This window comes from Hyperolius riggenbachi, chromosome 2 (genome assembly GCF_040937935.1).
Source record: "Hyperolius riggenbachi isolate aHypRig1 chromosome 2, aHypRig1.pri, whole genome shotgun sequence".
NCBI lineage: Eukaryota > Metazoa > Chordata > Amphibia > Anura > Hyperoliidae > Hyperolius > Hyperolius riggenbachi.
In genome coordinates this window covers 212,387,409-212,412,496 of record NC_090647.1, presented here as the reverse complement: position 1 = coordinate 212,412,496, position 25,088 = coordinate 212,387,409, and the positions used below count along the sequence as shown (strand labels likewise).

Below are 25,088 nucleotides of genomic sequence, written 5' to 3'. Positions count from 1 at the left end.
AAGCGCTGTCCTCAGGCATGCTCTACACTTTCTTTGATGACTAGCCTCAGTGATATCAAACTATACGTCCTGAGGAACAAAGGGGTTTTACTTTTAAAAAAGAACAACAAAAGGGAATAAAAAGTATCACTTACTAATGACTCAGTATTTTGCACCACACATAATAGGAAGAGACAGTGGCCTGTAACACATAGAAACTTGTACTACAAATCTGTCATCTGTCAATGGGGAAGAAAAAAAAAAAAAAAAAAACGACCGGAAAAGGTTTCGTGTGTAGGCGTAATTACACAATGACAAGGATCCTGTATGCTGAATCTCACCTTTCCCGTGAAATGTACAGCCACGTATTCAGTAGCCAACAGACCATACCATGTCTAAGTCAAAGAAGAACTTGTTTGTATAGGTTATTTATGAAGTGCCACACTGTGCAAACTGCTTAAAGCTAAACCTTGAAAAAATCTGCGTCTGGCTCTATGTCTACTGAAGCTGGTGCTGTGTCCATATGCTGTAGCGGGTAGAGCCACATCCTCACACTTTCTCTGCAGATACTAAGGAACTCCAAACAGGGTCAGATGATCTCCAACCATCACAATATGATGGTGTGATTGGAGATGTGTGTATGTGTGAGAGCCCCTCTCACTTGTCCAAATGCCTTCCCCATATCTTTTTCGGAAGTCCTGGTAGGTGGTATCACATACTTCCATGTCGCTGTGCACCACTCATCCTCTGCAAGATTATTAGGGGAGTCTACAGAAATTCCATAGACACATTTAGTGTCTTGCAGAAGAAGTGGGGTGGCCAGGATGTCATGGAAATACACTGCAGACCGTTGTGATGTCACATTCTAGGATTACCAGAGGAGAAGACTTTCTAACAGACCCGTATCACTCTCATATCAGTACGCACACACACCCATGCCTTTCTATGAGTGAATTCATCTTTAAGGTGTCAGTTGTGACAGATCCTCACTCACTTCTGGACAGTGTGTAAGAATATTTTATCCTTCATTTTCAAATCATGAAAGCTAGCACCATGTAACCATGCTTGATTAACTAGTTGCTTGTGCAGCATAGTTGATACTAAGGAAACGGTCGGGAGACTCTGCAAACAAGCAGGTAGCTCTAAATTAGAGGTCCCTAAACTTTTTCAGTCAAGGGCCAGGATACTTCAGACTGCTTGGGGGGCCCAGAACATACATAAAATTATTTTGAAAAACATTACATTGAATCTAGGTATCGATTCCCCCCAATCATGCCTGGAGGAGACCTCCCAGCAGCAGCTATTCAGTCATGCGGCACCTGAAGAACGTCTGTGCACCAGACAGTGAAGCACATCCAGGTGACAACCTGCCGTCAACTTGGACAGCAGTGTCACCTGATGCAGGATTGGACTGGCAGCCAGCGAATGACTTATCTGGCTTTTACAGCATGTGGATGGGTGATGCCAGCACTGCTATTCTATATTTGAGCAGCCGATAGGTACAGTGGGCGGCATCTATAAGTTACACATTTTGTGTTTGGGGGGGGCCAGTAAAAAAGCCTCTGCGGGCCTTAGTTTGAGGACCACTGCTCTAAAGAGTCAGGGATGCATGGAACATGTGTTCCATTTGTTCCCCTCCTAAACAGCCACAACCATAGTGGTCTGTTATACGTGTCTGGCACTAGTTTCCCACAGTGTCACCTACAAAAGTTAACAATCCTGACATCAGGCATTTATTGAAGATGTGTAGACACCGTAAAGAGGCTACAAAGTCTAAAACACTCTAAAACACTCATGCTGTGTAAAATGTTATACTGACTTCCTCAGAGCTTTCAGTATAACTCACACTCGGAAACCCCTTGTGCCGCGACTTCCGGCAGTTAGTCCTACCTACCACTTTGCAGCCGAACTTCATAACGTTCTCTGTATTGGAGATACACAGAGGTGCTACAGTATTCAGGTACAAGGGGGCGGGGCAAACCTCCAGAAGTTGCAGCACAGGGGTTCTCCGAGGGTGATGTATCTTGAAAGCACCATAGAAGTCAGTATAAGTTTTCACAAGAACGCCATGCAGTGGTGTAGCTAAGGCGCTGTGGGCCCCGATGCAAGTTTTACAATGGGGCCCCCCCAAGCACTTTATACATAACAATTGATACGGCGCACCAACACCTGCTAATGGCAACTACAGTGTCAGAGGTGCTAGAAGGGAATGCAGAACAGTTTGTTAACGATTACCACTATTCAAAGTATCTAAAGAAGTGATTATTATCAGCACAGGACCAATAGAAAGCCAATACTGTAGTTGAGAGAGGGCCCTTCGGGGCCCCTCTGGCCCAAGGGCCCTGATGCGGTCGCCACCTTTGCAACCCCTATTGCTACACCCAACGCCATGCACAGTATTTTAGACTTTATAGTCTCTTTAATATAAATACATGTGGCATGCAATACTTAATACATATTGTTTTAGTATCACAGCTGAGAGGCATACTGCAAAGTAACTGAGGCTTTTTCAAAAATACTAAAATCTGCAAAGAGCAAGGCTGCTTCCAGTACAAGCTTACACACAGTCCTGTGCCAATCTTTTACTAAAATGGGCATCTGACACTCCAGGTGGGTCCCTAGTAGCCAGAATATAGATTTCCTACTGTATGCTTTTGTGCTGTATTTAATTTACAAATATTAGCTACGTTTTTATTTTTTGCTATGGACAAATATACACAATTCCTTTTCAGACTGTCCTGTTTAAAAATGAATGTCTGTCAGCAGTGTTTATGAAATATTCAGGCTCAACGGATCCTACATCAGGGCCATGAACATTAATGCCACCAAATGCACATCAATCCAACTGATGTTAGAGGAACTGTAGTCAAAATAAAAAAATTAATAACAATTTTTTTTATACAATATTAATTTATTAATAAGTCAGTGCTTGCCCATTGTACAATCTTTCCTTTCCCCGATTTACTTTCTGAAATGTATCACAGGCGGCAACATCTTTAGTACTAACAGGTGATCTCTGAAGAATGTTTGTTTACTGAGCATTCAAAGTCAGTAGAAAAGATCTCCTGTCTCCCATAATCCTCTGGGGGAAATGATAAACAGCCTAGGCTAAGCCTCAGTGGGAGGGAGGGGCTACATACCAAAATACAACAATATATAGCTATAGGAAGTGTTGATGCTGCTGCATGAAACCAGGATATTTAACCTAAAAGTGGTTATCCTGAATAATTTACCGCATTCTACTATTTGTTGTTGCAGTTCCTCCTTAACCTGTTGCAGTTCCAGGATTTTGATTCTACAACCTAATTAGAGTTGCTGTGTGTTCCAGGAAATAGAATCTACGTCCTGCATTAACCAAAAGCAGCATGCTGTGGCACATGCACGTAACCGTGCACGCTTGTGCATGTGCACAGTCTTGTGAATGATTATTGCTAGCTAATGGCAACAATCATTCAACAAAATTGAAGAAAAAAGTTTGTATTTTTATTTATATTTTTAATCCCCATTTAATTTTTAACCCCAGCCTAGCCTATTAACCCACTATTAAAACCTGCAATACCATTTATAAACTTTTAATAACTGCCACCTGTAGCGATCGGATGCTATCGCTAGGGCGAAAGTTTCGGGCCCCAATGCTCTACAGATGTAACACTCTGTCGTTGCTTAGCGATGCAAAAAACAAGATATACATATCACTAAGATGGCATGAGTAATTTAAAAGTTACAGCTGTATCTAAGTAATACAGCTAAAGCGTCAAAAATGTTGGGAACGTTTAGGAGTAAAAAACGTGGAATGCGAACCAGTTAACCAAAATCAAGAAACAAGGAAAGGAACTGGGTCAACATATTTTAATATATAGTAAGTAATGCATCTTAAAGGGCTTACCTGACAGGTAGGCAAACTGCTTCTTCAGCTGATCCTCAATATCAGCAGCACACATGGGGAAGGTGTCCTGATGCATGATGTCATCTGGAAAACAAATATTCACATATAAAGTCAGAACTGATCGGCACATCTTTTCCGGTTCAGTGATTTAGAAATCTTTACAGGCAAAGATCATGCATAACGGTCTTTTATTCAGTAAATTGGTTGAGGCAGCCTCTAAGTACAGATTTAATAAATTCTCATAGGAGTATATGGGCAGCTTGGAGGCATAGAGGCAAGTACTTCTTGCCTTCCAGCACTGGGTTAACAGTGTAACCACTTGAGGACCGCAGTGTTAAAACCCCTTAAAGTCCAGGCCATTTTTTGTTAAATAGGCCACTGCAGCTTTAAGGCCTTGTAAAAACACACACACTTTTATCCCCACCAACATAGATCTCTGTTGGTGGGGCCTGATTCCTGCCAGGATTTTTTTTTGTAATATATAAATATTTAATCTATTATTTTTGTAATAAATTTCCTTATTTCCTTTTTTTTTTTTTTCAAAAACCCTCCCTCCCCCAGCCAGCCAATCCCCGTGATCAGCTGTCATAGGCTTCAGCCTATGACTCCCGATCACTTCTGTCTCCCCTAGGGGGACAGCCATGTCACACGGCTGTCCCCTGTACAGCGCTGCCATAGATCACAGTGCTGTACCCTAACAGTCTCCTAGCGGCGATCGTCGCTGGGAGGCTGATGGCGGAGTGGAGCTCGATCATTGAAGCGGTGATGTGTCCGCATCGGCGCACACGATCACCTGCAAACTACGCCCCCAGGAATGCACGCCAATCGGCGTTAGGCGTTCCTGAGTCTGCTGCTGCGCCCACGCCAATTGGCGTGGAGCTGTCTACAAGTAGTTAAAGTTTGTATGTTCTCCTCGTGTCAACATGGGTTTCCTCTGGGCACTTTAGTTTCCTCATGTGCGGGTTCGCAATTTGCGCACAAGTTAGCACTGAAAGGCTTGCTCCAGAGTTCCCCTTAAGTTTCTGTCAGAAGTCAAGAATGACATTCCAGAGCTTTTTACAGGAAATGTCCTGTTTACCTGTAAGGGACCTATCAAGCCATAAAATCCTTCCTGCAATACTATAGTCGAGAGCCAGGCTGGCACCAGGTTAGAGCTGAGATATGTGGTTGAAAGGCTTACTGATAAGCTCTTACCAGCTCACCGTCATAAATCACTTTCTCCTGACAAATGAAAACAAGCCACTAAGGGGGGGCAGAGGGAGAGGGAATGTGATGTTCACTTTCATTAAATTAGTAATATATAATAACAATTTTCTAGCACAAATTTTCATTTATGTTAATGCACCAAAACAGGTGGGACCGTCACTAGTTAAAATACGAGCATCCAAAACAGACAATTGTAGTGGTAGCACCATCTACTGCAGATATAGAGCATCTCTGTTAAGCCTCATCTACACGCAGCGATCCGGCGGCTCGATTAGCCACCGGATCGCCTCTTCCGCATCCCCGCGCGTACCCGCCCACGCGTCGGATTCGATCCACCCTCGTCCCCGCCCAGCGCCGCTTATCTTCCGCTCGATTCCTTGCCATTGTCCCCTCGTGGGGAACGAGCAGGGAATCGGTGGTGGCAAGATCCGACCTGTCGGATCTTATCAATCGAGCCGCATCAGCGGCTCGATTGATAAGTAACATCGCAGCGTGTAAACCCAGCATTATAAAAGCTGATAACCAATCAGTGTTTGATACCTAGGAAGTCCAGAAAACTCCCTATGAATCCATAATTATTTCCATATAGAATGCATGATGTATTGCCCCTGAAATATGATATTTACAGACATGTCATATCTCTCTTTCTCCCTCGAATGAGAGGGGCGGAACTGTATCAGCTGTCAGAGTCTGCCCATCTCTCATTACAGTCTCCACTCCAGGAGAGAGGTGGTTAAAAGTCTGGACACACAGGCTGTCAGTGGTCCATCCATCATGGATCCATTTGCTAGCCCAATTGGACCTAGGCTTATCTTTGGTCTTTTACCATCGTCGCCTTGGACTTAGAATTCCAAAGGACACAGTGATTCCATATACTGATCAGACTTTATCCATTTAGTATCTCTACCTTATTTTTTCCCAATATTTTACCATATCAATCTGTTCCATTGATACATCATTTTTGTCATTTTTCTGTATTTATTTTTATGCACTTTTGTTCTAGAAAAAATTCCCATAAAAAATAATTTGTCTAAGCCCTTGTTCTGAATATTCTTTGCAAAGCAACCATAACGGTTTCATTAACTTCTTTGCATCCAGACCTTGTTTCCCCCTTATGGACCTCAGCAGTTTTGACATTTTAGCTATGTCCCTATGTAATCAGCAATAACATAGGACTAAATTTGACACCTACATTGTCAAGACAAACTAGACTTTCATTGTAAGGCATTTTTCCCCTCTAACAATTTTGTTTTCTATGCATTTTTATGAGAAAAAAAATAGAAAAACATTTCTCAGTTTTACCAATTCCATTTTAAAAGTGAATAGCACTATTGTAGATAAAAAAAACACACATTTTATCACAAAACTTCAATTAGGTTTCTGTTACAATTTATGGAGAGGATTTTTGATTATGGAAAAGCTTTTTTAATGGTAAAAATCAATCTCATTATCTCAGGGAACATATATTCCCTTTCACCAATTAGTGCTGCAGCAAATAGTGCTGGAGGTGTACACAGAAGCAGTGCCCAACTGTGCACAGCTGTGCTTCAACTACAAGATGTATATCTACGTCCTTGTGGCTTAGATGAACTTACAAAGGACATAGAAATACTGTAGTGGTGAATAAAGTGGTTACTGTATATACTCGAGTATAAGCCGATCCGTATATACTCGAGTATAAGCCGAGTATAAGTATCCCTAACCTATACTGGGGATACTTATACTGGGGCACCTATGGCTGGCTAACCTATACTGGGGCACCTATGGCTGGCTAACCTTTACTAGAGATACCTCTTTATATTTATAATTGGGTCAATCATTTTTTCCCCGTTTTTGAAAGTAAAGGTTGGGGGGTCGGTCTATACTCGGTTTGGCTTGTCCTTGAGTATATACTGATATATTATAATATATATATATATATATATATATATATATATATATATATATATATATATATATATATATATATATATATTAAGGTTGTTGAAGTAACCCCTTTTCCTACAGGACTAGCTAGAGTTAGAATTATGTCTTTACACGCTAATGCGAAATGATGGCAGCTTACCTGATCTCTAAACGAGATCGCAGATTGTATTGATTGTTCATACAATCAAAATGATAGTGTGTGGACTCAACAACCAATCCAAAAAAGGTTGCTTTGCCTACAGTGCTGGATGCCTTCAGAATACCCTCTGTGTCTGAGGGCTGAATGATAAGTTGTGGCAAAAGGAACAAGAATTGGAGGGTGACATCCCACCTCTAACATCCCAAAATTGGCCCTAGACTAGGTTAAGTATGTAGGACTATGGTAGGGATGAAACTGGGAGTCCCTCTGTAGGACAGTTAGTAGACAAGACTATATACTTTGTAAAATGCTGCAGAAGATGTGAGAGTTATATAGAATTATTGTTTAGTATTTATAGAACATTCCTTGTACCCGAGGTATTTAAATACTCTTATAGAACAATAGCACTTGCTAAACAACCGAGTGCAACCTTTTATTTAACATCCACTTAAGGCCAATGAGTGTTTAAAGGCATGTACACAACCATTTGGGCGACATTGCTGAGCCCTGCCGCAAACACGTGTGTCCGCAGCAGGGCTTTGTTGCTATGCGGAGAGACGACAGAGGGACAATGAGTGGCGCATGCATAACATCATGCAGTGGACAGGGAGCAGCATCAACAATGGTATCAGCATCGCTGGAGTTGGGTAGATCCATTCAGCAGACTACTTGCGGGGTGGGGGTTGACAGGTGCTTTACATACGCCTAATTGTCGGATGATGCTATCAAAGTCAGGCGTGTGTACGAGGCTTAAAGCGGATCCGAGATGAAAAACTATCTATAACAAGTAACTTGTCTATATATCTTATCTAAAGTTTAGATTTCCACAGTTTACACAGCAAATCTCACTGCAAACAGCTTCAACAGAATATGATTATTTCTTCCTGTGATACAATGAGAGCAGCCATGTTTTACTTGTCTTCATTACACACAGGCAAGCTGATATGCATCTCCAGCCCTCAGCCTGTGAAAACTTCACTACCCCTCTCCTCCTCCCTTCTCCCCTCTGCCTCTCAAATCTCTGACTAGTAACACCTCCTCCTCCTGCTCGGACTGAGCTCCGATAAGCCCTTGCTACATGAGTCTCAAAGTGCCAAGGCACTGGAGAAGCTGTGGACGAGGCTTGTTTAGTTTGTAGGGAATTAGAGTATTAAAAAAAAAAAAGTATTTGGCTTGAGCAATGCCCTATAAACTATATGAAAGGAACACAATTATGCAATGAGTAAAAGTTTATCTCGGATCCACTTTAAGGCATCGTTCACATCTGCTGCGTGAAAGCGCGTGGTAAAAACCGCATGCGCTTGTGCGCACTTTAGTGCGCGTTTCTGTGCATTGTGCTGCGCTTCTTTAAGGCACGTTTTGCTTAATGTAGCAGTAGCAGTTGTCAAAGCTTTGTTTTTCTATGTAAATTTTTTTTTTCCAAATAGGGGTAAAAAATGCATGTGTTCTATGCGCGTGTACGCGCTTCTATGCACTTAATAAGCGCACCCATTCACTTGCATTGATGTGCGCTTTACAGTTTAACACACAGAAATGCATGCAACCCTACGTTTTTGCTCAGCGGAGCGCATAGATGTGAACCAGCTATATTTAATTACATGGGAAAATCAATACCTCGCACAGGGCAGTGCGCTGTGAAAAGCGCACAGAAACGGCCCCGATGTGAACGAGGCCTAAGGCAGTTATGTCTTTACCCCATGAGAGCATAGCGAGCGCTCAGAGTTTGCTTGCACAATTGTGATTTTAATTGCAATTGTTTCAGGCATTTGCAATTAAATAATCGAGGCCGACAGTAAAAGTCCTTTTCCATTAGGAGCGTGAGATTCGAAAACTGGATCACACGTGCTTTATCCAGGCTTGGGAAATGGTGTCATTGCATACATTGCAATTTTTACTCATGGGTAATTGCACTGCCTGCTGCAGTTTTCATGTAAATTAGCTTAACTACAGTCCATGGGAGCGCATGAAAATTGCATAGCAAGCGCAGTACTATGCAATTTGATTTTCGTGCGATTTCCCCATGCAGTGTGAATCCTCGCCCCTCATCCCACACAATTGCACCACACATAATCACACAAAAAAATTGTGAAAACACATGTTGTATTTTCAAGCAGCTGCAAATCGCGATAAGAATTGAAACATGATTGCGATTTGCAGCGTAAAAAGCTAATGAAACCTGTTCCCACTATGCTAATATGGACAAAATACAAATTGCATTGCTTGGCGGACAGCTACTGTAGAATGTTTTCAGTGAAAGCAAAAATAAATTCAAATGTTAACACGCGTCATAAAAAAAGAGAACAGAGTCTGCTTGGTGCTCCCAGTTCGTGTTATGTAATGTGATCCTGCAGCCACAACATGGCCTATCTTTAGAAATAAGCTGCAGGAAATAAAGAGGACGATGAAAAAAAGAAAAAAAAAAAAAAAAGAGATCAGCATTATCTTTGCTGTAGAAGGCAATTACCAAAAGGCTTTTACACATTTTCTATGTGACCGCATAGGTTTAATTACCTATAAAGCCACTGCACAGAGTATTGGTAATGAGAAAATGCAGGCATCGGTAGTAAGTAGATTGGCATAACTCTTGTCAGTTCCATAAGAGAGAATTCCTGACTGCATCCTGTCAGTTCCTGCAATTTACACACTGCTGACCCTGGCACTGCATTACTGAATAGGGCTAACTTATAAAACAGTAAGCTGTGTAAAGCTTGCTTACAAGACAAATTATCTCTTGGCGAGTTGGTTAAGAGGAAAAACAAGCTGTCACAAATGCACAAAGACAGCTGTCCCCTATAATTATGCTAGTGTCTGTGAAAGTTAAGGTGCTTCAAGACGCTGGCTTTCTTCAGCACTTTCCTCAGAAATCCAGTCAATTAATGTGAACCATTTTACGATGAAGTTCAGTACAATTGCTGCGTATATCTGCTGTACAACTCAGTAATAAAAAGGTTCATTTTACGATCCCCTTATGGAGGTGTACAATAAGGCTAGCAGCATTATACCTCAAACAGCCAATCATGTGCTTACAAGTTCCTCAGTTTTAATTTCCCTGGACCCGATTGGATGTAAGTCGTTATCAGTGGCTTAACTAAGGAGCTTAGGGCTCCAGTGTGAGTTTTACAGTCACAAGTGTGAGTTTTTTCAGTCACAAGCTCTACATCACTTATTGCTATGCCATTGCTTTTCTCTGCATATCCTTTTTAGCAAACCACTCCTACGGGATTGTTTCCTGCTGACCACTAGGCAATGATATGGAATTCCCCCCCATTGTGATCCCTGCCTAATAATCAATAATTTCTGAAATGGCTTAATTCTGCTTCCTGAGAAAACTTCCATAAGCCGATTTTTATATTTTTTAAGTATATACATTGCCTACCTTACGACTGGCAGCTGTAGGTACTGAAGCTAGGTTTCCGTGCTGCTGTTTTTGGCTTAGTCACAGTAGAGAAGAGTAAACATTGCAGGTGTGGTGAGATAGCACTACTTTACAAGCACAAACTAACATGAGATGCCAGAGGGAACACAATGGAATTTATGATGCCAAGAATGTCAACAAACCGTACTAAAGCCCTAGTCCAGGCTCATGTCTCTTTAAAGCTAAGTTCATGGAGGGAGCTGTGTTGTGTTCCCTGTAAAAACAGGAATGCAATACAACAGAGGAAAAGATGAATCGCATGTTATGTGAGCATTCCATACAGTGAATCATACAATGAAAACACATTATGCGACATGCGGTAAGCAAAGCATGTTCTGCTTTGGGATACTGTAGTCTGCTGGGTCGTATCGCCCCGGATGCACTCTGAATGTTGCATAGGCTTACAATAGCAGTGAAACGGCTGCATCACATAAGAGTCATTCCATAGTCTCCTATTCACCTTTTACCAACAATGAAGAATCAGGGAGGATGAACTAGGGCTTCAAAGGAAAGCTGTAGTTGGAGGTGGTACGGTGCAAGGTGGAAGCCTGCCTGTTCTCTGTTACCATACTTAATATTTATCTACTAAATTTTTGGTCATATTTTGGAATTTACATCCATTTTGTCATAACCTGATGTTAGATTTGATATGGTTTCTACTGACTGACGTCTCAACAAAAACCATCTGCTCACTGGTAGACTAATTTTACCCCATCATGGGATTCAACCAAGAACAGCAATCAATCTCTGCCCATTGCATGCTGGACCTAATGGGGAGCTACCTAAGAAAGGATGGAGGGGAGAATGTGCACTACTGCTCCTATATACAGTATATACTGTAGATCATAGGCACACAAAGACACAAGACACACAATTCTGAACTTCTTAGGAGAGCTGTGGCTTCTTCTTTCATGATCTGCTTCTCCTACCATGATCACAATATTAAAATGTCCCAGAGCTCAGATGCTAAAATCAGACAGGCACTACCTAATTTACAGCAGATTAATTAAATACCCAGGTCCCATTGTACCTAATCATTTAATCCACCTCCTCAGATATCTGAAACTTTAACTGGGAAATCTGATGTAAGGATTGATCAGACACATCTCATCACATTTCAGTTCTTCCTTTGTACAATTCTTTAGTTGGGTCATGTATGGTCTACCTCTTCCTATGCAGAGCTTAGTATTCTCATCTTAAACTTGGATATCAGATGCTCTCTGCACCCAATCTGTGAGATTAGATGTTCTCCAGAACTGGCTCTTAGGTAATGCTCTTCTAGTGGTAGAGGATAAAAGCTACCAAAACAAATTAGATTAGCGCTTTTAGTATATAAATCAGTATTCAGAGTCCCTCTGTGAAATCGAAGCACAAGAAAATGAACCTGTTTTTAATTTGCATGATTAGTCAGTGTAATGACTAAATATCTCTCAAGCAGATGTTGCACAAATTCTATGACATCTAGCCTGCCTGTACATCTTTAGATTACTGGTAAAATGGGAGCACATGGGGGAGGTCTGTGTATATCTGCTGCAAAGTTGTGAATGTTCCCCCCCCCATTCTTTTTAGGCTGGATTCACACTGTGTGCGCATATATAAGTGAGAGAGAGAGTGTGTGTGTGTGTGTGTGTGTGTGTGTGTGTGTGTGTGTGTGTGTGTGTGTGTGTGTGTGTGTGTGTGTGTGTGTGTGTGTGTGTGTGTGTGTGTGTGTGTGTGTGTGTGTGTGTGTTCATTTACAGTATAGACTGCAATGGCCACTGCTAGGGTTGAAACAATTATTAATTTAAGGCCTGCATGCAGCGAGTTAGCGTTATCCATTAGAATGCGGAGATGGGAACAGGCCCATAGAATTGTATGTGCAGTGAGTGCACATGCAGAATTATTCTGCAATACACTGGAAGTAGTATGAATGCACCCTTAGTGTCACACAATACACAGCCACATCTGAACACTATGGCCTTCAGTAATTTGTCTGCTGCCACAAAATATTATCCCTAGACAAGCACCTAAAATCAATTAAGCAGTGGATTGTCTGAATTTTGCACATCCAAATGCTTAGGATTGGGTGTAAAGTATCATATCCAGGGATTTTTGCTAGAGAAAACAAGGATGGGAAGATTGAGCTCATACCTTCCAACATTTGCCACGTTAATAACTATGTCCCAATTTTTCATGCCCCCCCCCCCCATACAGTTCCCTGGTGTCTAGTGGTCCTCCCCACTCCTATAGCGTTCCTTGGTGTTCGCCCCCTCCATTACTCCCACAGCCAAGTATTTATGCAAATTATAGGTGCAGCGGTAGCAGTGCTTCTCTCACTTGCTCTGGGATTCAGTGACGTGCATCCTCCTCTCACCTCTTGCTCTACTGCCCGTCATCTCAATCTCTTCATGTCGCACAGCGCAGGAGGAGATGCCAGGCACTAGAGTGAGCGGTAAGAGAAGGACACACAATGCTAGAGGTGGCTAGAGGAAGAAGGGGAGAGAAGCACTGCTACCGCTATGCCGGGACATGAATTGGGGGGGGGATGGGGTGTTGATGCCAAGGGATTCAAGAAGTCAGCTCAAGGTTTTTGATTAAAAGTCTAAAGAAATGAGCCTGTCACTGCAAATGAGGTCATACCTCCTACAGCGTGTCAGTACCTAAAGCATAAACTTTGAATAAAAAAAAAAATGATATATTGTAAAACTGAATGATTTACAGCAGCATGTGTAATTATTTCTCTCTCTCTCTCTCATCTATTGTAGTGCATTTACCTTTAATTATACTGGCAATAATTATGAAGCAGGTTGTACAGAATTTACATATCTGTACTGGCATCTCTAGAATAAGAACAGCCATCTGTTTGAGCAGCAGTGTTTTTTCTTTATAATATGTATCTTCTGCTTACAATAAATAAAGTGGAGATGAGAGAGAGAGAGAGAGAGAGAGAGAGGGGGGGGAGGGGGGGAGAGAGAGGGGGGGGAGGGGGGGAGAGAGAGAGAGAGTTATTATAATAAGTTTGTTATAACTATAGCGAATACGGCTTAAGGTCCTTCCTTTCTCATTGCTGCCCTATTCTGTTGGTAAGGATCAGATCACACTTGTTTAAAACGCGTATCCATGGCTCCGTTTTGTGGGCAAGACCAAAACCGGAGCCATGGCTACCAATGTTAAAAACAGCGGCCGTCTTCCCACACTTCAAAAAATATGGTTCTAAAAACTGACCGGAGAGTGCGGATTTGCAACATTTTTACGGAGCCTGGATGCTCGCGTAGGCAATGACAGGAAATACATAAGGGCATAGCAGCCAGGAAGGGGGGCAGTGGGTAAAGCGGCGGAGACGGGGGTTGGACGCCCCTCATCTGGGTCCCCCCATCTCCGCTCCCCCTCCAGCTAAGCAGCGAGTTGGAAAGCAATTACCTACATCCTTCCTCCGCTCGCAGCATGACTTCCTGCAATGCCGCTCACTGAAGTATAGAGGGCAGCATTGCAGTAAGTCACATGGCGAGCGGTGGAACGCAAGGAAGGTAATTGCTCCGCTGCTCGCTGCGTTTAAAAATGCTGGAGGGGGAGCAGGGACGGGTTACCCAGGTTGTGGGCTCCAACCCCCCTCCCACCGCTGTGCCCTGGCTGCTACCCCCTCCAGTCCTGCGCCCCCCCACCCACGGCCAGGGCTGGGGCATGTTTTTTTTTATAAAAATGCAAACTGACTGGAAACTTATGCTGCAAAAGGGCTGTATGGATCAGTTTGCGTTGCGGTTTTTGAAAACCGGAGCTCGGACCACCGATAGCGTTTTGCAACCTTACCTAGTGTGGACCAAGCCTTAGTCCGGTTGAATGAATTCAGTAGTGTTTTTCTGGTGAGTTTCCAAGGCTTATACAACAACCCATTATAACCAAGGGGGCAGGGGTGGCACAAATCAGATGCAAAGAATGGTAACTTTAAGGCTTAGTACCCAGCGATCCTGCTAATAGAACATTCCCCTACAGAAGCTGCACAGCACAAACAGGCCTGCATTTGCTGCCATAAACAGACCAATTTTCAAAGCTCAACAAGCCATAGTCTGCTTTGCCTAGGCATCCTGAAACCAAAGGCATTACAGCTCGCATGCTACCTTCTGTAGCTCTGACTAGACCTATTTGCTTGTTCATTTCCAGCAGTACTGCAGCTTTATCATGTAGACTATACAGGGAGTGGTAATTAGTTCTTCATGGACTCTGCCCATAGACTGATGATTTTCCATTTTAATTACAGTTTTGTATTCTTAAACCGGAAAGAATTATCCAGCACTATATCACTAACATGTGCAAAAAGCAACAGTCAATATTTATCACTCCAGGAGAGTAACAGAACGATCTATGTAAGCAATTCTAATATTTCCGTATAGGCCAGGTGTACATGCAGAGCCACTAGATTATAGCACAACTATATTCTAGCTATTAACTTTACAAACATACAGTCCAACTAGCAGACAGCTGTTTCAGGCTGCTCTGGCATTACCAGATACCTCATCGAGAGATGGAGTGGGTATGACTCTATAGCCAGGAAATATAAGAGTGGTATTACAGGGCACCAATAAAATGGCAATGGTAAATTCACAATTTTACAGTCATGCAGTTCAATTAGCAGAAGGTTTTGTCCTTAAGCAGTGTAAGGTATGTGGATAGTAGCTGTGACAGTGCTGCTACTGGGCACCCAGTTTTGAAGAATCTGGACTACCTGAATTTTCTGTAACCGGCCAAAAACTCTTTGCTGAAAATGAGAGCAACGTACAGCATTGCCTTATTAAAGGGGGAATTTGCAGATGTATTTATAGACCACCAATTGGTAAATACCTGATTTGCATTGATATTAACTTATATGAATTGAACAGTACACAGTCTCAGCCTTGCACTGTCACCTGAAGCATCATTCCTTACATGAGTACCAACTGAAACTCTGGCTATATTCCAGGATAGAACTCCACCCTCCATGGAACCTGGCCAGAGCTTCAGTTGGCATTAGGCCTCTGCTTGAAGCTTGCTCTCTGTACGCATGGTCCCAATTCCAGTTATCGAGCTTCATGGCTTCTGTCCTATATTTCTGAGATGCAATTTTGCTTTCAAAAACATTGTGAGTTTCACATCTGGTATCTCATCTGTGTGTTGTGTCACCAGCTCCAGTGTGTGTTGGTGAAGCATAGAACACATAACATAGAATGCAAGTACATTTTGGTAGATTAAACGTTTCTCATACATATTGTGTTTCATGTGTATTTTGGCATGTGTATCGTGTGAGTTTTAGCATAGGAAATGTATTTATGTGTACGGTATGCAGATGGACACTCATGCCCATTTCTTTGCCATAAACTTCTGTACCTAACCTCTGGAGCATGAATTACTTCTAAGAGGTGATTCATAAGTCAGTAGAATGCTAAATACCTTGTGATTTAGATTACAGTTTCTTTGTGTCTTGTGAAGAACACTTTCCTTTCCAGCTCACATTTTGGCACAGTTGTGTTCACAAACCACCATACATCTGTTCTTATGAATCACACCTCAAGATCACAGAGCATAATGTAGCAGGCAAATCCCACCACTTACAATTTGCGCAACAGAACAGTTACTAAGTCCACAGACATGGGCTTTCTAAAGACAAGTCCTGTCTCACAAAGCATGCTTAGCTTTTATCAAGTGGTGAATGAAAATGTTCATCTTGGGAAAACTCTAGATATAGGGCTTGATTCATCAAGCAGCACCGCTAAAGCAGTGCAAACTTAAAGAGAGACTAAAGTGAGACTACAAGCGTGTTTACTGTAAAGCACCTTACATAGTGCTAAACCGCCGCTATTCTGCAGCAAAACGAGGGGTCTTTACCCACCAAATCCCCTCTGTAAACTCGGGTGAGCGCTTCCTGATGAGGCAGAGCTTAGTGCTGTAGCTCTGCCTCTCAGTGCGTCAATCCCCGCTGATCACCGTCTCTCCCCCGCCCCTCTCAATCTGCCTTCACAGAGAGGGGGAGATCTGTGCGGCGATTGACGCACATGGATGCAGAGCTGCAGCTCATAGCTCTGCCTCCATGAGCAGCAAAATCCATGACCAAGAAAGTCGAGGATTTTGCAGGGGGTAAAGACCCCTCGTTCTGCCACAGGATAGCGGCGGTTTAGCACTATGTAAGGTGCTTTACAGTAAAAACACATGCTTGTAGACTCACTTCAGAGCCCCTTTAATGAGCCGTAGTGCGCCCTATGCACACCTTACATAGCAGTGCGCGCTGGCATGCAAGGAGTGTGTCTTCCTTAGTTACGCGCATTGCTTCCTCAGCTACCTTCACTCCTTAGGGATACTTCACTCGCGGCCGCTACTGTATTAATTTACATTGCTAGGTAAATTAATACTGCAGCGGCCGCGAGTGAAGTATCTTGGTAGCGATACGTCACAGAAGCAGGGCCACCCCCAGTTAATATTACGCGCATTGCTAAGGAAGCAATGCGTGATATTAAGGAAGGTACACTCCTTACATGGCAGCTTGCACTGCTATGTAAAGTGTACATAGGACGCACTAGGGCTCATTATGCCGCTCCTTGATGAATCAAGCCCTAAGTGTACTCAGAGTTTGCAAAGGCTTTTGACACTGTTCCCTACAATAGCCTGGTGCAGAAGCTGAGGATTGTGAATCAATTTCATGCTGAAATCGATTCACAATCTGTTTGCAGTAAAGGCAGCCATACGATCCCTCTCTGATCCAATTCGATTGGAGAGGGATCTATCTGTTGGTCAATCTGATGGCAAATCGACCAGTGTATGGCTACCTTATAGGATAAAAGGCAAAGAGAGGTGGTAAACAGATCATATTCAAAATGGGAAACTGTTAGCAGTGGAATCCCACAAAACTCAATGTTGCCATCTTTTTAGAGAATACAAATCTATGCAGAATTATAAACACTAAGGCCCCGTTTACACTTAATCAAGTGGTACGCGGTTTTTTTTCCTTCTCCATAGCAGGGCATTGTGAAAAAGATTTCAGTTAAAATGCTTTAAGTGTGAACTGTGCCATAGGAAAACACGGGCATAACTTTGAAAATCAGTTATCCTTTCAGTTATAACAGAGCAAATGATTAAGTGTAAACCGGGCCTAAGACCTCTTTTACACTCAATGCGTTTGTAAGTTTGTGTTTATTTTTTCTCTCCATAGCATGTGAAAAAGCTTTCAGTTAAAACGCGTATACTGAAAACTGAGCCATAGGAAAAAATGGACATTACTTTAAAAATCAGTTCTCTTTCAGTTATAACTGAGAGCAACTTAACACTATAAGTGTAAAAGGACCCCAAGGGCCTGAGTCCACTAACACAGTTGTGTCCACTTTTCAGTTACACATCAATGTTACAGATGCTGAAAAGCGGACAGAAGGGGACACAACTGCGTTAGTGGGCTTAGGTCCTAAGCAGGATAGTGACATAATACAACAATATCTCAACTGCATGGTTATATTGACAGGCAGACAGATGGCAATACCATTTAATGTAGATAAATGTAAGGTCATACACCACCTTGGACGTATATGATAAATGGCATACAGCTAGGAACATCAGACTTGGAAGTATTGGTTGGTAAGTTAAACAACCATATTTCTGGGATGCATAAAACAGGAAACACAATCATGAGATTCTAGTATACTACTTCCTCATCAGCCACATATGGAGTATGGGATACAGTTGTGGGTAGCCTACTATATTACGGACAATGACATACTAGAAGAAGTACACAGACAGGTATCTAAATTAATCAGAGGGATGGAAGGTCTCACTGTAGAAAGATTGGACAATCTGGGTTTATTTAGCTTGGAAAAAAAAGACCCTAAGTGGTGACCTGATTAACATGTATAAATAAATCAGAGGGTAATTCAAAAGCCTGGCAAATGAGCTTTTTGTACCTAGGACAATGGGACATAATCTGCGTATAGTGGAAAAAAGCTTTGCCATCTATTTAGGAAGGCATTCTTTACAGATAGGCCTAGTGCACACCAGAGCGGTTCGGCTGCGTTTTGCGATCCGCTTGCGGATGTGGAAACGCTTGGGTAATGTATTTCAATGGGCTGGTGCACACCATAGCGGGAGGCGTTTTGCAGAAACACATACTCCCGGGCTGCTGCAGATTTTGGATTGCGGAGGCGTTTCTGCCTCAATGTTAAGTATAGGAAAAATGCAAACCGCTCTGAACAACGGCAGTTCAGAGCGGTTTTGCAGGCGTTTTTGTTGCAGAAGCTGTTCAGTAACAGCTTTACTGTAACAATATATGAAATCTACTACACCAAAAACGCTTCCCAAAACCACAAAATGCTAGCTGAAACGCTACAGAAAAAGAAGAAAAAGAGTTTCAAAATCTGCTAGCATTTTGCGGATCTGCTAGCGGTTTTTGGTGTGCACCAGGCCTAAGAGTGTTTAATATATGGCAAATTCTATTTCTGTATTTAAAGGAGGTTTTGATGCTTTCCTTGCATTGATGGACATTCACAGCGAAAATCCCTAGTATTATTTCCGGCGGTGTTGATCTAAGAATTTTATCGGATTGCCATCTGGAGTCGGGAAGGGATTTACCCAAGCCTTGTAATGGTTTTTGCCTTGTTCTGGTTCATATGGGATGCTAGGGTGCTGGACAGAAAGGTACCCAATTTATTTTATTTTTTTCTCCTTTTATCCATGGACTAGATGCAGGGCTGTGGAGTCGGTCCAAAAATCCACCGACTCCGACTCCTCAGTTTAGGATTCCACCGACTCCGACTCCACGACTCCGACTCCTCTAATTTGCATATTACAATTTTGTTGATTAAAAGTATGTAACGTGAAATTCGTCTCTTAACTGCCAACGCTTAGGAATTTTACAAGACAACTGAAGTGAGAAGGATATGTAGACTACTATATTTATTCCCTTTAGACTAAAACTAGTCCTTGGTAAGAGTACTTGTAAAAGGTACAAACCGGAACAAAGAACATCTATCAGGCCCTAGGAAATGTAAGTGTGGGTACATGTAAGAATGATGTGCAGGTACTCTGCAGGGGAATGAGGAGATTGTAAACAGACAACACCTCTGTGTTCAATGTGCACAGCATTCTCAGTGGATTCCCTGCAGCTCTGTGGGGAGTGCATATGTATAGTACTACTGTGTAACAAAGTAAACCTGAGACAGATGAAATTAAAGTTTTATACATACCTGGGGCTTCCTCCAGCCGCCTTCAGGATAATCAGTCCCTCGTTGTCCTCCTCCACCACCTGGATCTTCTGCTATGAGTCCAGGTACTTGAGCCAGTCGGGCGTAGTGTGCATGCACACACTCCGCCGCCAGGAGCATACTACACCTGTGCAGCACTATTGCGCAGGTGTAGAATGTTCCTGGCTGTGGGAGCGTCATGCGGCCGGACAGTGCTGACTGGCTGAATTACCAGGACTCATAGCAGAAGATCCGGGTGGTGGAAGACAGTGAGGGACTGATTAGCCTGAAGGGGGCTGGAGGAAGCCCCAGGTATGTATAAAACTTTACTTTTCATCTGTCTCAGTTTCTCTTTAATTTGTAGTCACCAAACCAAATTTTAATAACATATCAAATTATTTGATTTCATCAGCAAAGGGAGTGCATACATTTGCATAAATCAGCATCAATGCAGAATTATTTCCATCTCGTTGACCATCTCTGTTAGTGACACAGCTACACATCAGGCTTTATACTTACAGTATAGATGTTATTTAGTGTATATAAGAGATTCCTGTGTACACATCATATATACAGTCACAATCAGATATGTATATCTGACTTTAAAAATACAGGGACTGCTTTATTGAAGCAGCACAAGTAACTAATTTTGATTGGTTTATTTCATTTTTGTAGACTAAGCACAGCTATTACTGTATATATACTGTATATATACATTATTTTTAATGACTATTATCTGAGAAATAGAACATTTTATCATATTTTCTATTTTAATTACAGTTACAAATTCATCAGGAGTCGGAGTCTGAGTCGGTGCATTTTTTCCCGACTCCGACTCCAGGCACCCAAAATTGCCCGACTCCACGACTCCGACTCCACGACTCCGACTCCACAGCCCTGACTAGATGGATGGAAGTCTTTTTCAAACAAACTACATAACAAACATGTTGCATTTGAAATTGTTACACACCACCCATTGTTTGCAAATATCCACATCAAATAATACTTTGCAATGCAATGAACTCAGTGTTGCTATAAACCTTCTGTCACATGGAAGACATAATTAGCTTACACAGTAGCTTAATGCCTGAGCAAATACATTGTTTGCTATGTAACAGCCCTAGAGCCAGCGAAGGCATGAACTCTGAGATCACATCTGTGATATCTTGTTATTCCTTTGATCAGAATAATGTGTTATTACAGTAGCAATGAGTTAATGCCTTGAGGATCATTGCTGTGGTGTATACAGTACACATGCATGCTGGAAGTCAGCGTGGGTCAGGAACATGAAGAAGGCAGTAAACGCCCATTTAAATGGGCATTGCGCTTCAGAAATAAGGGCTGAGCTGCACATTGGCAAACACAATGTGCAGAAATCTGCTGGAAGCAGATGACAGCTGTCAAAGCCAGGGAGTCCTGGCATGTGAATCAGCTCCTGAGTGCTGCCTGGACTATCAGCAGGAAAATGATTGTTCACTGAAGATAAGTGGATTGACCCACTCTGATAACATTTGAGATGTGTAGCAGAATGAGCCAATATCTGCTGGTCTGCCAGTCCTAAAGAAATCTCAGCTTTGTAGAGAAAGTAGTAATCCTTCAGTTCATACCTATTCAGAATTATTATTATTTTTTAGACATTTCAGTTTTCTTACATTGTTTTTATCTGCAGAGACAAACGGCCATTTCACAGGATTGCTAATAGCCTCCTGTCTATGGGGAATGACACTTTCCTGACTAGATTAGGCGCATAAAAATAGTAGCAATGCTTTCTGCTATGTGCAGCAGTTAGTTATACAGGAGGGTTAAGGAAGAACAGAGGGCAGTCTGTATGTTACAGAGTAAATCAAAAAGGTACTCACTTTAATGTCATTTGGAGAAAATATTTTCATGGCTGGTAGCATATGAAATGGAAAGATAGCATAGTAGTAGCTGGTAAGATGGAAAGATAGCATAGTAGTATAAATCTGTGACTATTCTAACTTGCTAAATGCTGACATCTCGCTCAGGTTTCTACTGCAGCTGCATTGTTTGGGTCTGCTGCAACAGTGGTTGCATGGCTGCATATAGCTCAGCTAACCACAATGGCTGTATATAGCTCAGCTAACAGTGGCTGTGTATAACTTAGCCAACAACAGTTGCTGCACAGCTGCATATAGCTCAGCTAACAGTGGCCGCATGGCTGCATATAGCTCAGCTTACAGGACACTATTTGTAACAGAATCTGTATTATCAGATATGATGTGAACAGTGATACTAAAATGTACTGGCTGTACCTCAATAAAACAAAGGTTTTCTTGTGGGATACCATGCACAACCATATGTGTTACCACACTTGGTGATGCATTAAAATATGAGCAAAGCCTTGTGGTATGAAGACACAATAGGCTAGAGGTGCCCACACTTTTTCAGTTTGTGAGCTACTTTGAAAGTTACAAATTGAAAATGATCTACCAGGTAGAAACTACCTAGATGCAAGCCACAACTGAAACACATGCACAGCGGCAGTCCATCAGTGATTACCACAAGCCACAACTGCAGCACATGCACAGCGGCAGTCCATCAGTGATTACCACAAGCCACAACTGCAGCACATGCACAGCAGCAGTCCATCAGTGATTACCACAAGCCACAACTGAAACACATGCACAGCAGCAGTCCAGTGATTTCCACAAGCCACAACTGTAGCACATGTACAGCGGCAGTCCACCAGAGATTACTACAAGCCAAAACTGCAGCACATGCACAGCGGCAGTCCATCAGCGATTACCACAAGCCACAACTGCAGCACATGCACAGCGGCAGTCCAGTGATTACCACAAGCCACAACTGCAGCACATGCACAGAAGCAGTCCATCAGCAATTACCACAAGCCACAACCACAGCATATGCACAGCAGCAGTCCAGTGATTACCACAAGCCACAACTGCAGCACATACACAGTGGCAGTTTATCAGTGATTAGCAGAAGCCACAACTGCAGCACATGCACAGCGGCAGTCCAGTGATTACCACAAGCCACAACTGCAGCACATGCACAGAAGCAGTCCATCAGCAATTACCACAAGCCACAACTGCAGCACATGCACAGCAGCAGTCCAGTGATTACCACAAGCCACAACTGCAGAACATACACAGTGGCAGTTTATCAGTGATTATCAGAAGCCATAACTGCAGCACATGCACAGTGGCAGTCCATCAGTGATTACCACAAGCCACAACTGCAGCACATGCACAGCAGCAGTCCAGTGGCAGTCCACCAGAGATTACTACAAGCCACAACTGCAGCAAATGCACAGCAGCAGTCCATCACTGATTACAACAAGCCACAACTGCAGCACATGCACAGAAGCAGTCCATCAGCAATTACCACAAGCCACAACTGCAGCATATGCACAGCAGCAGTCCTTCACTGATTACCACAAGCCACAACTGCAGCACATGCACAGCGGCAGTCCATCAGTGATTACTACAAGCCACGACTGCAGCACATACACAGTGGCAGTTCATCAGTAATTACCACAAACCACAACTGCAGTACATTCACAGCAGCAGTCCATCAGTGATTACCACAAGCCACAACTGCAGCACATGCACAGCAGCAGTCCATCACTGATTACCACAAGCCACAACTGCAGCACATGCACAGCAGCAGTCCATCACTGATTACCACAAGCCACAACTGCAGCAAATGCACAGCAGCAGTCCAGTGATTACCACAAGCCACAACTGCAGCACATGCACAGCGGCTGTCCATCAGTGATTAGCACAAGCCACAACTGCAGCACAAGTACAATGGTAGTCCCTCAGTGATTACCACAAGCTGCAACTGCAACATATGCACAGTGGAAGTCCTTCAGCGATTACCTTGACTGCAGCTTATGCACAGCAGCAGTCCATCAGTGATTACCACAAGCCATAACTGCAGCACATGCATAGGGACATTAGACTGACTCTAGTAGGGAATAGATTGTGATCTGCTCTGACGGAAAGTAACTATGAAAACTGTAAACCTTTGCGAAAGATGCCAACACTATATAAATAGAGAATACACAGTACTATAACATTGAAAACAAGAAACCAAAAGTAAACTTTAAAATGTTCCAACCTCTTTCCACACTATAGAAATCGAAAACAGAAAAACCCTTGAAAAGGCTTTTAAGCTGAAATAAAAATAGGCAACGATAATTACCATAGCATTCGTGTATAGATACGGTGTATTTTTCATAAAAGAAGCTTTTATATATATATATGTATTCTGAAACTTGTACAGCAGGTTCTCTTTGCCCCTTATCTGCTCCTTTATTATCGTGCTGAAACACAATCATGCATTTAATTAAGCTAACAGAGTGGAAATATGTTTGTTTAATATTTCCTTCTCCGGCACACAAGTTCAAATACCACCAACCCTTTTTCATAATTTCTCCTGATCCAGCCTTGCTCAAAGCTGCCTCCGGTTTATAACCAGTAGCTATAGAGACAATAATATTTTGGTGAGGGGTTCCTGTAAAGTAACATAGTGAAAATGTCAGAAGACATTATTGCACCACACCCAGTCCATATCAGTGTTTTTAAATACACACGGAGTCACAGACACAATCATAAGCAATTTAAAGAATTTGTGTCCAGTTCAACCTTGTTGTGCCCTACAGTGGTTTTCTGAAATATTTCTATATTAAGTGCAAGGGGAAAAAAATACCAACTAAAGTGTTTTCATAATAAATTACAAAACAAAGAAATGCAGTCAAAATTAATGAAATTCTGCAAATTTAGAACTAAATCCACGGTTCACACTGTGCTAGATGAAAAACTGATCCTGTAAAAATTGATCCATTTTCTATTTAGGCGGATCAGTTTGTTACAGTGGCATCAGTTTTCATCTGGTTTTTCCGGTTTTCTCTTTGCCACCTGTTCAGTTCCTTTCATCATCGCATTCACTTTCCACCACCGCCACTTGTGCTGCTGCTCAGGTCGTCTGCACGGAAGAAACGCCAGTATACAGATCCAAGAGGCCCATTGGAAGTATCAGGCTCCCACTGGTTTGCAAAAGACCAATGGGAATCCTCTGAGCACCAGGGAGGATTTTCATTGGTCCACCACTCAGGGAACCAATGAGACCTATTGGTCTATTGCAATTCAGACAGCTGATTTGCGCATGTGCTCTCTATTTTTGTACATTGAATTGCTGTGGAAGAAAGTGAAGGTGTTTTCACGTGTCTAAAAAAGTGCATGAAAAAACAAGTGGTGGGCCTACCTGCATAGAGGTGTGCACCCCGCCTAACGCTTACCTCTTCACCGAGTGTTATTATTATATCAGTTTGAGTCTACACCCAACATCACAAGAAAAATGTGCTTCACCACATTCTTTCACACT

At 42.5% G+C, this 25,088-nt stretch overlaps 1 protein-coding gene across 11 annotated transcripts in view; it reads right to left on the bottom strand.

The window, feature by feature from the left end:
- MCF2L (MCF.2 cell line derived transforming sequence like) overlaps positions 1 to 25,088 on the bottom strand; it is a 240,237-nt gene that overhangs the window by 103,184 nt on the left and 111,965 nt on the right. For all 11 annotated transcript variants that reach the window (XM_068268077.1, XM_068268074.1, XM_068268068.1 and 8 more), the window contains exon 2: positions 3,866 to 3,949. In XM_068268077.1, the coding sequence (XP_068124178.1) occupies positions 3,866 to 3,941 (76 nt within the window). In that variant the 5' untranslated portion in view covers positions 3,942 to 3,949. The remainder of the gene's footprint in view (positions 1 to 3,865; positions 3,950 to 25,088) is intronic.